The sequence below is a fragment of the Hyla sarda genome, chromosome 2 (assembly GCF_029499605.1).
Source record: "Hyla sarda isolate aHylSar1 chromosome 2, aHylSar1.hap1, whole genome shotgun sequence".
Classification (NCBI taxonomy): domain Eukaryota; kingdom Metazoa; phylum Chordata; class Amphibia; order Anura; family Hylidae; genus Hyla; species Hyla sarda.
Window position 1 is genome coordinate 107223908 of NC_079190.1, and position 18820 is coordinate 107242727.

General features: G+C 39.9%; 1 protein-coding gene across 1 annotated transcript in view; it reads left to right on the plus strand.

Moving 5' to 3' along the window:
- Positions 1-18820, plus strand: part of ITGA5 (integrin subunit alpha 5) — a 107904-nt gene that overhangs the window by 36550 nt on the left and 52534 nt on the right. Inside the window, exon 2 of the mRNA XM_056562785.1 lies at positions 16232-16362. Coding sequence (XP_056418760.1) covers positions 16232-16362 — 131 coding nt within the window. The remainder of the gene's footprint in view (positions 1-16231; positions 16363-18820) is intronic.

Consider the following 18820-nt stretch of genomic DNA (forward strand, 5'->3'; position numbering starts at 1 on the left):
ATAAAAATCACACCTGAAAGCAGATCAAAAAGGAGAGGAGTTCACTTAGTCTTTGCATTGTGTGTGCCACGCTAAGCATTGACAACACAGAGAAGAGAACTGTCTGTTGATATTTTTCCATGATATTGGTTCTCAAGTCCTCAATCTCAAGGTTACAAGTTCATCTCCAGAGATCTAGATTTGCCTTTGTCCACAATGCGCAACATTATCAAGAAGTTTAGATACAGTGCCATGGGTTGCAATCTCCCTGGAGATGGACGGCAGAGAAAATTGATTAAAGGTGTCAACGCAGGATAGTCCAGATGGTGGATAAGCAGCCCCAAACAAGTTCCAAAGATATTCAAGCTGTCCTGCAGGCTCAGGGAGCATCAGTGTCAGCATGAACTATCCATTGACATTTAAATGAAATGAAACGCTATTACAGGAGACCCAGGAGGACCCCACTGCTGACATAGACATTAGAAAAAAAGCAAGACTACATTTTGCCAAAATGAACTTGAGTAAGCCAAAATCCTTCGGAGAAAACATCTTGTGGAAAGATGAGACCAAGATGGAGCTTTTTGGTAAAGCACATCATTCTACTGTTTACTGAAAATGGACTGAGGCCTACAAAGAAAATAACACTGTGCCCACAGTGATATATGGTGGAGGTGGAATGATTTGGCGTTGTTTTGCTGCCTCTGGCACTGGGTGTCTTGAATGTGTACAAGGCATCATGAAATGTGAGGATTACCAACTGATTTTGGGTCGCACTGTCCAGCTCCGTGTCAGAAAGCTGGGTTTGCGTCCAAGATCTTGGGTCTTCCAGCAGGATAATGACCCCAAAGATATGTCAAAAAGCACCTTGAAATGGATGGCAGCAAAGCGCTGGAGAGTTCTGAAGTGGCCAGCAATGAGTCCAGATCTAAATCCCATTGAACACCTGTGGAGAGATCTTAAAATAGCTGTTGGGAAAAGGTGCCCTTCCAATAAGAGAGACTGCAAAGGAAGAGGGGTCCAACATTCCGCCTGAGAGGTGTAAGAAGCTTATTGATGGTTATAGGAAGCGACTGATTTCAGTTATTTTTCCCAAAGGGTGTGCAACCAAATATAAAATTAAGTGTGCCAATAATTTTGTCCAGCCCATTTTTGGAGTTTGGTGTGACATTATGTCCAATTTGCTTTTTTTTCCTCTTTTTTTTTTTTTTTTTTTTTGTTTAGTTCCAATACACACAAAGGGAATAAACATGTATAGCAAAACAAGTGTTACTGCAATCCTTTTCTGTGAGAAATACTTCATTTTCTAGAAAGATTTCAAGGGTGCCAACATTTACAGCCATGACTGTAGTTTTTTTTTCTTTTCTTCTCTGTGGCACAAATCACGCCCTTTTCTGATCTGATTTCTGATTCTGATACAAATAAAATGTATACTACATTGAGGCTGACCAAGCAGTCACAAATAAATTTTTCGTCTGTTCAACCTTATGGGCATGTGAACATACTCTTAAAATTTATTATTTGACTACAATGTCCAGATTGAAAATACCACTGAATGTGTTAACTTCTCTCCTACAATTGGAAAACACAGCTGCTGGTACTGACAGTCTGTACAAATTAAAGAAACACCGCACAAGCTCCTAAAATTCACTGTGTAATTGTGTTTTAAAATATTCCTCACAACGCGTTTCAGGGATGTTGGTAATGACTTGTGATAATTATTCAGCATGTAAATGCTGTATGTGTGCAAAAAATTCCCAAACATGTGAAGATGTATAACATGTCAAAGCCCGGCTTAAAAACAAATAAACACATACACACATTCTGTGATTTGTATTTTACCTATTGTATGATTTATGAGGCTATTTTGGTATATACATTCCAGCTTACAGTAATTGCCTATTTTAGAATGTAGAATCTGGTGTAGGAAAAACAGAGCAGAGCTTCCTCTAAGGACAGTATGTCTGTATATTGTGCACTGATAAAATAGATGCACACCACGCGGATGTGTACTAACCTGAGGGGGTTGTGTACCAGACACAACCACCATGAAGCGTAGTTCAGTAATTATGACGGAGCTGCCTCCCGGGAGTTCGGCTGGGATCACTCCCTGCCGACTTGTGGAAGTCTCTGGAGCAGTAGAAAAAGTCCGGGATCTTCGACGCGTACCGTACAAGGATGACAGGAGCGTATTGCAAAGGTTCCTTTATTGCCGAATACACTTAAATGTGTTTCGAGGCTTCTTGCCTCTTTTTCCTTTTTGGAAAAAGAGGCAAGAAGCCTCGAAACGCGTTTAAGTGTATTAGGCAATAAAGGAACCTTTGCAATACTCTCCTGTCATCCTTGTACGGTACGCGCCGAAGATCCCGGACTTTTTCTACTGCTCCAGAGACTATTTTAGAATGTGGAATTCGTTTTTTCCTGTTCAATCGCCTGTATAAGGGTACATTCACATGTGCAGGATCTGCTGCAGGTTTGATGCTATGTTCAGTAATCTAGTTGCGTTGATATCTGCAGCAGATCCTGTACGTGTGAATGTACCTTTATCGACTCCTAGACTACAGTCTGGCTAATGGGTATTGTTTGTAAGGCTTCCTTTTCAACACCTCCTTCTCTGATCTGGAGAGTAATCCTGCAAATATTTCTGTTTCCCTTTAGTGATCAGGACATTTTTATAAGTACTGTATGTTCATTCTTGGTATTTTAAGAGCTCAGTGTGCTCACCTGCCAACCGAGGTGTAGTCTGGATTAATACAATGTTTATAACAGATCTGTAATAAATGAAGCCATGTTCCCTCTGTAGCTCTCATAATGAGTACAGCATTCTTCTCTCCCTACCTTCTGTCAAAAAGTTGGTAGGTTTTTCTGATCAATCGCTGTGCTGGGGCATGGGCGTACCACTTTAATGGGAGGGAAATGCTGATGTTGACCAATATGCTTTCTCTGCCAACAATATTTCCAGGAAAGCGTTCAATTATTATTTTATTTTTTATGTAAGTTATTAAAGTGTACCCAAACTTTCAGAGTTTTGGATTTGTGGGTGGGGTGGGTGTTGGGTAATGAGAATGAGGGGAGGCAGAAGTGTTTGAGTAAGCATTCTACTCTTGCATTTCTGCTTATCTCTCCTAAGAAAGCTGAGCAGGAGTACAGTCAGAAAGTCCAAGGAGAGTTAGGCCATGTTCACACACCCAGAATCTCTGTGCGGAATTCCGCATTGAAATTCCACTGGAAATTCCGGAGAAGCAGAGTCCCGTTGATTTCGGCAGGATTCTGCTGCACGGTGCGCACGTCCAAAATTTTTATGCCATGTTGCTGACATGGAAATTTTGTTTTCAATGTCCACACAAAGAATAAACCTGTTCATTCTTTGTGCAGACACCAAATGGAAATGCTTTGCCGTCTGAGACAGTGCATTCCCATATAGCCTTAGCTGCACTCTCCGTAATGTCTGCACAGAGATATAGATATAGATATATAGGGGGTCAGTACTTTCCTCAGGGAGAGGACACCTCTTCAGGTGTAACAGAGATTCAGGTTAGGCCAATTAGCACTCCACAGGCATTCTGGGTAGGGGAATATGCAAAGCAGCTCATTACACAACCTTTTCAGGTAGTGTTCCCTGGTATCAGCTTAGCTCCTGTTAAGGAATATAAAAAGCTGAACGGGATTTATGCCAAGCCAGACTACTCCCCAAAAGGGAAGTTTCGACCCATCTGCAGACAGCTGTTTTGGGGTGTTTGCCCCTCGTCAGTACAGAGCAGGGTGATCTGGCTTGATAGATAGATATATTTCAGCAGAGACTGACGATCGCTATAATGCTATGCCCCTTTGTTTCTGCTTTAAAAAAAAAAAAAAAATGATATATACATTTTTTTTTTTTTTTTTTTTTAAAGCAGAAACAAAGGGGCATAGCATTATAGCGATCGTCAGTCTCTGCTGATAGACCTCTTACAATCCATGTACTGCCACAATTTTCACTTTTTTAATGGTACGTTCACCCGTACAGGATCCTGCTCAGATTTGATGCACAGAATTTGTACCTGCAGATTTGCTGATTAGATGCTGTGCACATTTAGCTTACATTGAAATCTGCAGCAGAAAATCTTGTGCATCAAATCTGCGCAGGATACTGTACGTGTGATGGTATACAGTAGTTTCAGGAATATTACTCTAAATATTTTACTCTAAATGTAGAAGCCTTAGGCCTCAAGCCATCCTTGGTTACAGTGGCCTGACTTTGATAGAGAGAGAGCGAGAGTAGCTAGCACATGTCCTTTCTGACATAACTTGCATGTCTCAATAATTCTAAGTTGCAATGGGTTTATATAGGGGATAATCAACATATCTCCTCCCTGTGTTCTGGAATCTTCCATGTAATACTCAGTCTGAGATGTACCAAAAAAAAAAAAAAAAAAAAAAAAAAAAAAAAAAAGGCAGTGCTGCCTTATGAAGCTGTAGTGTATGTGGATGTTGACCGTTATTTTGGCGAAAAGCACCACATTTTATTGTACAGTGCATGTGATCACAAAACTGGTGGTAGTTATATCTGTAAATGGGTTTGAGTTGCAATACCAGACACAACGTAAGGACGAGAGTGGACAAAATCCAGCAATTTATTTATTTATTTATTTTTTAATTTTTTAATTTTTTGCGTCTCGATTAGGCTATTGTAAACGGCTGCAGAATCTGTTGGTGCAATATAAATATGATTGGACAGTAATAATACTAATGCTCAAAGAATTCTGCTTTTTAACCTTCTGCCAATATAAAGAGACAGGAAAACAAGTAAAATTGTGATTGATCTATGGACTAAAAAAATTTAATTTGACACATTCCGGCAAGTAAAGGAAACGTATGGAACATCATAAGGGCTGGGCACACCTTGTGTTGGATCTCCATTTACATGTTGCCTGGAGCGCTGTATGACAGCATCCCCTCCCACCCACTCTTCACACCCAGTAAAGCAGCTGTGTCCATGTGACCTCTGCTGCCTGTTTTACTTGGAATCGATTAGAGACGTTGTGTTTTTGGGACGTTGTCACGACAACACGAAAACAGCTGGATGAAAGGGGCATATTGTATGGGCACAGTGTGGAATCATGTGGGTGGGGAGGAAGGGGACCCTATGACTTGAAAGGAGAAGTTACTGTGTGAAGGAAGACATAAAAATATGCTTAAATAACTGATGTTTGCTTACACAACTATCCGTCTTTAATGTGTAATATATGCTGGGATCCATTCCATACTATTACCCAGTCGTCTTGGGATATTTTATCTATAGTAAAGAATCCCTATGTAGAAATTTATTTTTGTAACTGCGGCCGAGCACCTTTTTGAAGTTCCAGTTTTACTTAGCATTCCAGAATTCCCCTATCTGCATCTCTATGGTCATGTAACAGCTGTAGGAAGCTTTGGCAGTATGTCAATGGTTTGGCTCCTGGCTTGTTTTTTGTGGCGAGTTTCACAAGGGGATGATACGTGTTCATATTGGCAGAAATGCAACTTCTGTAGGGATAGATGCCGAGCAATTGCAATGAAGAAAAGCAGAAGAGATTTCCCCCCCCCCCTATTCAATTCTAACACCCCCCCCCCCTTTAATGACACAGAGTTCAGATTCCAATCGCCTGTGCTCTCATATTTGTGCGTCCCCAGGTGACCCATGAATGGGAACGTGGCATGTTCACTGCTGTTAAATGTATAGACATTGAACTGTTCTTTCTGGATTTCGTTTCTGACCTAGGTAACTTCTTATATGAATCTGAGTTGATTTAAATATTTGTATAACTTTTGTGAACTCGCAATCAGTCGCAGCCATTCAGTCATTTTGGATTTCATGGCCTCAGTCCTGGCACATACATAAAAGTAAAATGCTTCTTTATAAACTCCATTTTCACAGTTTGAAAAAATTGTCAAATTTCACAGATTAAAAAAAAAATAAATATAAAAAAATTAAAAAAAAACACCCATACAGATAATGTCATCCTTCTCCATAACCATCATTGTAGCTACTGTACTGCAACAGAAATTGTTCAGTACATTATGGGTATAAAACTTGATATATGCTACCACTTATGAGAAGATACATTAAGTTATGTTTTTAATATCCATTCATAATGGAAATCGCAGTAATCTGTTGCATGACAGGAGGCTACAGACCAGGGCGCCTTTACTCTCTACACACCTGTATTTTTTACCTTTTCATGTGTCCGGCTCTCGAATTTAATGGAGGGTGACCAGTGGCTGAGGTCAATTTCAAAATTTACTACCAGTCAACTTGTTGTTTTCCCCAAAAAATGGCAGAGAATGAAATGTTAAGAGCCATAGGTTTCCATTCACTGGAATAGATATTTTGCAAATCAATGAAAAATTATCTATTGGGAATTATCTTTTGGTACTGGGAATGAAATTGATCCCTCTTGTCATCTGTATTTGTTGACTGCTGTTTGCTGTCACTGGTGACTGCTGCTCTATTAAAGGAAAACTGTCAGCTTTCTCCCCCCACACTAACCAGCGGCACTGGCTGGTAGTGCGGGGGATGTTGATCAGTTTGATCCTTGTCGGATCCGCCGGGTTCGTCCGTAATCCTTCTATTTTCGTTATATGCAAATGAGGTGCTAACTGGCACCAGCCGGGCTAACTGGCACTCATCAATATTCCTCCCCTCTCTCTTCTTTACAAATTGGGGAGAAGAGAGAGAGAGGCTGAGGGAGGGGAGGAATATTGATGAGCTGGGCAGCGCTGCGGCCAGCAGCACTGACGTCAGAGTGCCAGTTAGCCCGGCCAGTGCCAGTTAACACCTCATTTGCATACACCGAAAATAGAGTACGGCCGAACGGCGCAGCGGATCTGAGCACGGTAAGAATCGAACTGATCAGTGCCCCCCGCACTACCAGCCAGTACTGCTGGTTAGTGAGGGGGGAGAAAGCTGACAGTTTTCCTTTTTAAGCTAGGTTCCCACTGCGGAATCTCCGGGCAGAAATTTCTGCCAAGAGATTCCGGGTGCGGCCAGCGCCGACTGAATCTGTCAGCGTTAGGACCACGCGGACACTGCAATAGACTGCAATGAGTTTGAGTATTTCCGCCTGAAGAATGAGCAACGCCATTCTTCAGGCAGAAATTTTCAAGCGGATTTTCCATTCTCAAATTCCGCTTCACAAATTCCGAAGTGTGAATTTTTGGATGGAAACCCATTCACTATACTATACATTTTAGTAAGCAGAATTCTCTTTCTCCTCCTCCACCTCCTCTTGGTTAATGTCAAACAAACTTTTCACAGCAGCAAAGAACTGTCAGGTAAAAGGTTCCTCTCTATGTATCACAGCAACTAAATTTAACCTTTTTCTAAAACATATATACTTTAATGATATGCCTTAAAATACGAATGACTAAAGCAAAGAAAATTAAATTAATAAACTATAATTAGTGACCTATAGGTGAATAAATAAGTCAAAAAACGGGAGACACAGATCCTATTCATAAATGGGCAGCCCCCTATGAGAGAAGCAATGTACCACAAGCATCGATCACTAAGGATATATCAGTGGCCTAATTAGATACATTCTCATATATGTACAATGGTGCTGCTCATTACTTAGGACCTCTCCCCACACCACGTGAGAAAAGTGATAAGATAAATATTACAATTTGGTATCCGTTCCGACGCGTTTCCCCCCAACTTGTGGGGTTTCTCAAGGAACTAATGGGATACAATCATCAGTCATAAAAATCGTCTCTGGTGTTTTAGATTGTCTCTGATGCAATAGGTGCCATCACTTGATTGACACCTCTCAAGGCAGATAACTTATGGACAATGTATTGTACTGCATCTCCAAAGTAGAAACACTATCTTATGCCCGCCTTGTACCAACGATGGATACCTAGCGCCAAGATGAGCGCACTGTTTAAACACAGGCGGCCAAATGTCAAACAAACCCTCCAACCCTTTTCACCCAGCACTCCCCTTGGTCAGCTTTTCAAGTAGAAGCAGGATAAAAAGCCGGGATCTGTTGGCTCGTGCCGTAATAATGTTTAGCTTAGCTGAACATTATCACGGCATGCGCCAACAGATCCTGGCTTTTTATCCTGCTTCTACTTGATGATCCAGAGCAGAAAGGGACACCCCCCTCTGGTTCCCGGGAGGCAGCTCCGTAAAAACACTGACAAGTGCTTCATGGTGGTTGTGTCTGGCACACAACCCCACAAGGTAAGCGGACACCTATAGTGGAATATATCCACACTGACTATTTCTGATGTTATAAAACATACTACTCTTAGAGGAAGCTCTGATCTCTCCTTTTTTTTCTATATCTAGCTTGCTTGGTCAGCTTTTGGTAGTGATCCTTGTGCCGTTCATCATTCACTTCAATGGGATCAGCTCAGTTACCCTGTGCCACCACTATATAATAAATGACACAGGGATCCGCCCCATTGGCTGTATAAAGTGGGGCACTAAATAGCTGATTGATAATCGATATCCAGCATCATCACCAATCAGTAATTAATGGCCTATCCTCTGCATTGATCAAAAAGGCCAGAAAGCACCTTAAGCTATGTTCACATTGCCGATTCCGTGTGGAATGTCTGTCTGGAAAACAAAATAGCAGACCTTTTGTACATTTTAAACGATCTGGCAGGAGCTAGGACTGCTCAGGTACGTGAGCGGAATCGGCAGAAAGAATGGACATGACGATTCTTTCTGCGGCTGACTAAATTGGGATGTTTCTGCTGCGGAACTTCCATGTGCACAGTACCACAGAATCCCATTGAAATCAATGGGAATCTGCTGCAGCAGAATTTCCAGGCAAAATATAATAATATAATAATGCCAGTCTTGCGTCATTCAGAGCCTGAACCCATGTAGGGCTAATATTTCTTAAACTCTACATGTGCAACACCGCATCTAATCAGATAAGTATAAAAAAAAAAAGCTATTTCAATTTAAGGAATCTGATAAAGTTTGTAATGATTCGTTACGGGCGTAAAGGGGGGGGGGGGGGGGCTCTTGGTTGACTTTAAAGATGCCAAAAATTCAAGTATTGAACCAGCCCATCGTTTACTCTAGAGCATTCCCTTTAATAGGAGTTCGTCATTGCTGGAAAAAATAGTTTCATGAGGCAGGGGCTGACATAATCCCTGTGTCTTGCTGCTGACCTGAGTGCTCCTGACAGACCTCTGTTATGGTATTGTGTATGTTGGCACAGCTTTGTGGTTTGGAGCTTGTCCTATCTAAATATGTTTTTGTTGCTTAGACTTTAACCACAGCCGTGCTAAAGCAGCCTGCACCCTTTTGTAGAACTGTGCCTTAGGCTATCAATGATTTAGAATGATTTAATTTCAAAGCCATGCGGGGCACTAATTTGTATAAAATATTTCCATGGAAACTCTTTCAATTGCTTGTATTCTGTACCCCACACATTGTCCTCTGGTGTTTTAGCTATAGACATTTCCAAAATGTAAGTCTTATCTCTAACAGGCAATAAGTTTAAAGGGTCACCATCATGTGTGTATGGGATATATGTATATATGGACATATACTTTATTAAAGGAGTACTCAGGGATATAAAAAATTATCCCCTATTCAAAGGATAGGAGATAAGTTTCAGATCTCGGAGGGGGGGGGGGCAGCGGTCGGATACGCCACCCCCCCCCCCCCCCTCCCCGCAATATGAAACTTATCCCCTATCTTTAGTTTTATATCTCGGAGAACTCCTTTTAATTGCATATGCTCTGTTAGTCTTTATCAGTAGTGTTTTTTTTTTTTTTTTTTTTTTTTGTTTGTTTGTTTGTCACTGGGGGTGCTGTCAATGCAAACTTGTTGTTTAGGCAGAACTTTTGACTTTTTTTTTTTTTATGATCTCCTGCTTAAAATTCTGAATTATAAATTCTTGTAGAAGTTTATGTGCTGTGCTTACCTGTATCGGAAACTTTAGCAATACTAGCTGAATAGGAATGTCTAGAAAAGTTCTGCCAATGCATCATAAACAGAGTTGTTAAATCCCAAAGCTGTATAATTTAATATCCTGCCTATAAACATCCTGATTTTACAATAGTAAGAGTACCAATACTTTTCTTTTCAAGCACCCATACCAATTACCAAAACAAATTATAATTTTTTTTTTCAACACACACTAACCTGCTGGTACTGCCTGTTTGTGCTGCTGATGCTCAAAATGGTGTTTTATAAAAACCTGCCCTGTGGTATACTGCTGTATGGTTGCACATAGATCACAGACTTCTCCTCCTCCCCCTCCAGGCATCTCTCACACTCCCAATAGTGGCGCAGTGGAGGCTGATCACCAAAGTGGGCATTAGCGGCTGCGCTTAACTCCTTTTTGGTGGCTAGCTGAAGCAGGGGCATGTCCCTAATGTCACCATCTTTTTGAAGATATGCATATATGTGACTTATAAATGTGCTATTAAAGTGGCAGAGCCACGCCTGACTGTACTTGGGAAAGATAACGGCCTGGAGAAGCCAGCACATGACAGATTGCACTACGCCTTACTTACTTCTTGAATCTGCTCCTGTCATGATTGCAGGTCAATGCAGGTATCAGGGAATGTCTGCTATCGGCAACATAATATGAACCAATGTAAGATGCATTATGATTGCGTCGTCCATAGATATTGGGAATCAAGTTCCATAAACTTGAATGAGAAAGAAGATTACACTGATAATCCATAACGTTAAACCTACCTTCCTAAGACTGTCAATTGTCGTGTGCCACCAAAACAATTGAGGCATGGACTGAAAGCCCCTAAAAGTGTCTGTTAGATGAAGATCCTTTTGGTCCTGTAAATTGTGAGGTGGGGCTTCCATGAATCTGACCTGGTTTTCCAGCAAATCTCACTGATGCTCGATCTGATCAATATTTGGAGAATTGGGAAAATCTTTTGTGAAAATTGTTCAGAAATGGATTGGGAAACAGTGTCCATCATCGATAAAGTTAACATTGATCAATGGGAGATTTTAGATTTTCAGGAAGTGACGAAATTTAAATAAAAGCAAATGGGAACAATGATGACTGTTTTATGTACTGGTTTCCATGAATCAAGAAGTTGAGCAATGTTGATGCAATATTTCTGCTTAAAAATGTTTTCATTTATTGAGACTGGAGTAAAAAAATTTCACAATGACATGCAGCTCATACTTATGTAAGAAGCAACTTGGCCCAAAGCTCCAAACTTTACCTTGAAGATGAAAGAAGGAATATCATGACCTTCAGAACTTCTCTTGTACGATGACAAATAGCAGTCATGAACCAAACTGTTTATCACAAAATTTTGTGAAAACTGACTTGCAAATCCAGCACCATGGACATAATACTTTCCTTAATGATCTTCTGGAACTCATGTAGAGGGTAGAGTAAGATAAAATGGGCAACAGGTGTGACCTTTTACAAAGGCATTACTGCTATTGTTAACCTACATAGCAATTGAAATGTTCTTGTACCCTGTTATAAAGCTTGCATCCTAGATCAGTATCACAAATTGACAGATATACAGCTAAGTAAATGTACTTTGTTATAGTGTACCACTTTCCTAGAATGTCAGTATGTGTTAGCAGTGATGTACTGTAATGGCATTTCCCATTGTATTCACTTCCTTGTTAAGACTTGGAACATTTTTCTGTACACAGATTTCATCTCAGCTAGAATTCTTTACATTGTTGATTGGGGTTCCATGTCTCCCCCTCTTTTCCGGAGCCCAGGGTTACAATCCAGACATTCTCCATAGGATAATGCTGTCATTTCCGTCTTTTGAGTTGAGAATGCTGTTTAGTAAAGAGAGAACAATACATTTTTGCACATCAACTCTCCCCGAACAGGGTTGTCTTATTCTGCAGGCTCTTCATTAACACAATGCGTCCAGAATAAGGGAAGGATGTTCATGTTGGTGGCTGATTGTAGCTATGCTGATGCAATGGCTCGAGCATGTCTCTCCACTCCAGGGGAAATGGGAAACTTGGCTGCTTCCCGCTGGGAGGGGACGGTCTAGGTTTTCTCGAAATGGAGTAGATGACTGATAAATGCTCTGATTGAAGAATTAATCAGCATAAAAGCTTTGGTTCATAAGAAAGGCCTTGATCTGCTGGAAACTTGTGATGTTGTAATTTTCTGCTATTTTTCTGTTCATGAAAGAGCAGTTTAAAGCAATTTTTTGTTTCTTTGTAGTCAGCATTTTTTTTTATCTTAACTCTACAAAAGTTTCTGGTATATTATACATGAATTGTTAAGCTTCTTTTTTCAAAGTCGCTAATCCGATTTTGTCCTATTTTTGATGATCTGTTTCTGAATCCTCTAATAGTTATTATGATTTCATTTAAAGTACAAGTCCAAAATTTTAGTACTGCAAGAGCTTTAGCATAGGGAGACAGGCCACGCTGGGCAAGGGACTCGCCGGGCATGGTTTGGTTGCCTTGGCAACTGTACCACTCAACATGGAATAAATCAGATAATGCTCCCATCTCCAATCAGTGCAACTGTGCATTTCAGGTTCATAGTCATGGTGTACTCATACTGCACACCTTGATCCTGAAAATTAAGTTCTTTGGATTTACCCAACATGGAATGTGTCTATTCACACACTATCTATAGACCGATGCTGGCAAAACCTGCCAATTTCAACCGTCTGCATAAAGGCTTCCAGTCTTCTCCCTAATGGCATATTATGGGAGAGAGAATGATCAGACAGTTAATTTCTAACATGGCCAATCCTTTTTGTTATGAAGGGAGATAAGCAGCCAGAAGGGCAAATTGGCAACAGCTTACTACATGGATATGATCCATACAATAAAACAAAATAATGCACTCATCGTCCACAAGTAATCTTTATTCCATTAGGGTAGCATGACAAGTTCATCAAGTGCACATAACAGTCTTATCCGTTTATGGCTCCGCCATACTTGCCTCATCTGCCTTTTAGCGTCATGCTACACTAATAGAATAAAGATGACTTCTGGATGGTGAGTGCATTCTTCTTTTGTTCTATTGTATTAATTATATTCACCTCTTTTACAAGTCTGTACCTCCAGCACTAGTTTTGTTGGGTCACCTAACTTTCCCAGACAGCATCCCAGAAATAAGTCCTTAGTCTCTTAGTGCCAGTACCATTAGCCTCCATTTTTCATTACTACATGAATACTCTGCTTTGCTGTGTATATTTGGAGGGGGAGGGGGGAAGGGAGGAGGAAGGAGCTGTAATCCTGCCTTGTTTCAACATGTATTTAGGAGGAAAAGCTTTTAATGATTGCGCCAACTATGAAATCCAATATGGCAGATGAACTTCTCCATAGATGGCTGCCTTTACCTGACAAAAAATGGTGTTAACTGGTTTTACAATCTTCGACCATCATAATTTGCCCTCCACAAACTAGTTACAAATTTCAAGGATGGGGTGACATGGGTTATCCATTCATGACCTCAGTTGCCAGCCATTTAAGTTAACCTATGACTAGTCATGATCAGAAGTTTGGCTGTATTGCCCAAGTGTCTTGGTTCACCGCTGCTACAATTTTTGTTTGCAGAAGTTTAGACCTCACTAGTTTGCTGAATATTGTTATGTACAAGACCTTTTAAAGGAAAACCATTGTATAAGTTGAGATTGAACAAAAGTTACTGGATTTGATAATGTAGAATAAATCTATTTAGTTTTTCAATAGCTGCTGGTGCTAAGTTATTTTCTCTTTGTAATATTATATGCAAATAATCACTGACTTCCACATCAGAGAGCACCGCACCGTTGTGCTTTCATGAGGCTAACACAATGCTCTGTTCATATGGACAGTGTCATTGCCTTAGGCAATACTATCTACAGCATTCATGTGTACTAGAGAGTCTGATATTCAGAACTATAATTTCAAAAAATTTAACTCTTTGGTAACTTGCAACAAAACAAAAAAAAAAAAAACTCTGTCCTAGCAGTCATTTTGTGCCAAAATTTTATTTGTAGGAGATCAGAGATACGGCAAGGTATGATCAATTGAATACTGGTTGCCTATAAATAATCAACATTTTTAAAGGGGTTTGCAAATAAAAAATATCAAATCCCCCCCCCCCCTATCCACAGGATAGGGGATAAGTAGCTGAACGCTGTGGCACGACCTCTGGGACCCCATGCAATCTCCAAAATGGCACCCCAGCTCTCAGTGAGAAGTGAGTGCAGTGGACTGTATGGGCTCCATTCATTTCTATGGGAGCAACGGAGATTCCCAAATGGTGTACTCGGGTCTCTTCAGCACTCCCATTAAAATGAATGGAGCATGTGCCATCTACCACACTAGCGCTCCTCTCTGAGTACTGGGGTCCCATTTTGGAGATCACAGGGGGTCCCAACGGTCGGACCCCCTGCGATCGGCTACTTAACCCCAATTCTGTGAATGGGAGATAAAATGGGACAACCACTTAAAAATATAGGCAGTAACCCACTTTTAGTGTACCCTGAACCCGTCCAATTGAATAAAGCAATAGTGATATGGTATGGTGTGTGTGTGTGTGTGTGTGTGTGTGTGTGTGTGTGTTTGTATCTCTAATTTTAAAACAGGTATTGTGTGTTACTGCAGTTACCCACAAAGGGTAAAAGATAAGCTATATTAGGACATTAATTTCAGTTACCTATAAGAGGTTAGCACTTTGCAGCTGCTATAAGATAATGTTCAAGTTAGAGTACACCTGCGACTCCTCCCGTGTCATTCTTGCTCAGACGTTAATAGATCTTCTGTTTGGTTGCAGCACTGTATTAGTTTAAGTGAGGGGGAAATAAGGTTCTGGCTTGAACACCTGTTTACGCATCAAAGGAGCCTTCTTAAGTAATAAGCCATGCATGACAAAGAAGTAATTGGGTGAGGATAAAGGCTTTTTATTGACGTCCAGTAGGGCCATCTCCACATACCTGAAGCTTTGTGTTTTTTGTTTTTTTTCCCTTTCTATAAACTATGATGTTTACAGAAGTCCTGAAAGTCTTCATTGTGGTTTATGAATGTGTGCGTTTTTGGATGACGTCAGTAATGATTAAAAATCTAGATAATTTAGCTTTCAGTCACATCTGTTTGCTTTAGTTCACAATATAACATTATTAGGTTATCCAGTCTTGCACGTCCTTGGTCTATTCATTTATAGTAAACTACACAATCCCATCTGTTCTGTCCAAATTATACAGATGCCAAATCCATGATTCTTCCACCACAAAATATTACGCGGAATGGAGAGTGTATGAATTGTGAATCCTTATTTCATATGACTTTGGCAGTGACTACAAATGTTTTTATTTCTGTTAAACTGACTTATTACAAGTGGAATGCCTTGCTAAGGTTTCTGTGTTTCCAGTCACTGCATACTAACGTGAATTTTCTTGTATGTTATAGAGAAACAAAAATCCAATGTACTAAGATTATAAAAGAGCTTCTAGTTTTATTATTAACATATATATTTGTATAGTTCTGTGAACTAGAGATAAAGAAATGATCGTGGGGTTTAAGACAATTGTCTGTTTCCTGTTGGTCATCCCATTGCAGAAGATTGTTTCTTCTGCAATGGGATGACCAACAGAGCGCCCTGCTTGTCCTCGGTGTGTACACAGAGCCCCCTGCTTGTAATCGGTGTGTACACAGAGCGCCCTGCTTGTCCTCGGTGTGTACACAGAGCGCCCTGCTTGTCCTCGGTGTGTACACAGAGCGCCCTGCTTGTCCTCGGTGTGTACACAGAGCGCCCTGCTTGTCCTCGGTGTGTACACAGAGCGCCCTGCTTGTCCTCGGTGTGTACACAGAGCCCCCTGCTTGTCCTCGGTGTGTACACAGAGCCCCCTGCTTGTCCTCGGTGTGTACACAGAGCCCCCTGCTTGTCCTCGGTGTGTACACAGAGCCCCCTGCTTGTCCTCGGTGTGTACACAGAGCGCCCTGCTTGTCCGTGCACACCCTTCCTGTATTAGGTCTCTGCATAGACACACAGGCAATAGCTGCAGGGACAAGTCAGGATTTGTGTTCTCCCAAAAGTATACATGGTTTTTAACCAATGTATATTGCAAATATATAAAAATCTTTTATATTTGTGCAAAATGACAGGTAAACTTTAAGCTAGGCATACAAATCAGATGAACATTGTCTGAAACGATTAATTTTGGCAGGATGGTTCAACCAACTACAGTAATGTGTATTTGACATGTACAATGTATATAGATATAATATTGACAGGTAAGAACCCAGTGATTTAATATATCCTGTTTTTGGTGTCTAAACAATAATTGGTGTCTTCTTCTTTCCCAGTGTAAGCATCCTGATTGGAGCTCCTAAGGCAAATACAAGTCAACCACAGGTAGATGAAGGAGGTGCCGTCTATTATTGCCCCTGGCAAAGGAATCTCAATGACTGCACGCCAATAGAGTTTGACAATAAAGGTACCTACTCCCTCTATTCCACAAAGCAAATCTAATGGGGGAGGGAAGAAAGTGTAAATGTAAAGAATATATTTTCTATCCTCATCCCCTCTTTAATGTATACTGATTTATTCTCTTCTTTTTGTAACGTAGTATGCCACATTTATAAGTGACTCATGTTATTTCTTACATTTATTTATTAAGCTAATGATACTTATCTAAGACAAGACCACCTATTAGTCAGCTTACGTTGCACAATAATTTTGGTGCATTGTTTGCACAAAAGCCATATCCTTTTTAGCTGACATCACTTCTGCTTTTCAATCAGTTTCTCTCCCATATTGAACGAAGCACTAGAGTGTCTGAAAAGTGTTCGAAACTCTTAAAGTCATGTAAGCCTGTTTTTTGGCGCAAATTACACCAGAATTCTGGCACACTTGAAATAATAAATCTGCCCCAGTATGTCTGTTTTGAAAATTAAAGAGGTTGTCCTACTTCAGCTCTTTCAGGTTTTTCTGGCCAACCCTTTTAAACTATAAACTATAGTAAAGTATAAATGGCAAATTTTCTATAGCATTTTACATGTTTTGAGCACTTTTTGTCCATTTTGAACCTGCTTGGCCTTGGTCAAAAATGGTGATTCGTCATATCTACATTCAAATCTTTCTGATCCAAAAAACAGTTCTATGGTAGTTGGGAATCTACAGTATGTGCTCTGAAGATACCAGTATCTCTATCCAAAGTTTGTAGTGCACATTTACCTGGTATCTTCGAGGTTCGTAGATGATGTAAAGAGTATACAATTGCCTTGTTTCATTTTAAGAATTCTTCCTTGCATACACATAACTTAAGAATTGCCTTGAGGCAGCCTTGCTCCTTGTCACCACATCAAGGTATCTGATCTCGCCTCTCGGGCTGTTCTGTTTTGAAGGTGCAGATGTACAGTAGAACAAGTTGTCAGAACTTTGGCATAAGCACCTTGATGAGATCATTGTGATGAGCATTAAGCACGTTATTCTGAAGTCTTCTCTGTTCTGTAAAAGTTGCTGTTTAGTACCAAAGAAAACTATGAAGCTTTTAATATAGTTTAAAAAAAAATTATTTAGGTTTCAAAGGGTGTTTACTAGAACTCTTCATGGTGATGATTCAAACTCACTCCTCCGGTTATAGCGCTATTTGTAGACAATTGTATGACAGCTGAGGAAATGTGTAATAACCTTGAATCTATTTATTTCTGACTCTCTAGTGTATTAGGGTGCATTCACACCACGTTTTTGCAATACAGTTCCCGCATCAGGTTTTTGATAAAAAGAGGATTCCTCAAAACCTGACTAAGCTGTATCAAAATGTGTGTACCCATTTTAAACCGTAAACAGTTAAAAACCGTATATGATTTGAAAAATGATGTCCGGTTGCATCCATTTTTTTAAGAAAAAAAGTATACGTTTTTTAACTTTTCACTCCATTGTGAATAAAGTTTCACTTGTTTGATATTTTAAATTCCAAGTAAAAAACTGTGCAAAATCAAAAACCGTATGGTGCAAACCGGATGGAACTGTATGCACATACAGTTCTGTATGTTTCCCATTGACTCCATGTTAAAAAAAAAAAAAAAAAATGTAAATAATTAAGTATACAGTTTTAATACAGTTTTTCACCTGGACCAAAAACCATGGTAGGCTATGGTTTTGGGTACGGGACAAAAAAAGACAAAACCATACAGGATGCAAAAGGGACCAACCTGATGCATCTTTTGGCATATGGTTTTCAATGGAGAGTCAATGCATACGGTTTTTAATACAGTTCCATACGGTTTTCAGATTGAAAACCTATACAGGAACTGTATTGCAAAAAAGTGGTGTGAATGCACCCTTATAGTAGTCTAGAGATAACCATCTGAATCAAATATTAATCAGAAGATTAAGTTTATCAATCATAAAATACCACCTATAGGTATGTGTCTTCGTATTTCTGTCTCCTTATTTCATCCTTCCCACCAATATTATACTATTATAATTACATTTTTGCAGAAATGTGTTAAGCACTATTAGTTACATTACTATACACCCTTCATCAACTTGGGTTCTAAGTTTTAGGATAGTTTTTGCACATTTAATGATGCTGTCCGTACTCAAAAAAAAAAAAAACTTATTTTTAAATTAATTTATATGCAGCGTTACATGTTGGCCAATCATATATAGTTATGTAGAGTCTCCAAGAGTGTCAGATGTACTCTACAGTGGTTCTCGACTATGGCTAAAAGTAGACTAGTCATAATAGAAATTGCCCTTAACAATGTACATATACAATGGGGGCATATGGACATTGGCTTGCGACTCCTTTTATTCAAACCTAGATTTAAACTTGGTCCCATCTGTTGGATACAGTATATATGTAGAAGTGTGTGTGTGTGTGTGTGTGTGTGTGTGTGTGTGTGTGTGTGTGTATATATATATAATGCAGATAACCTAAATCACCC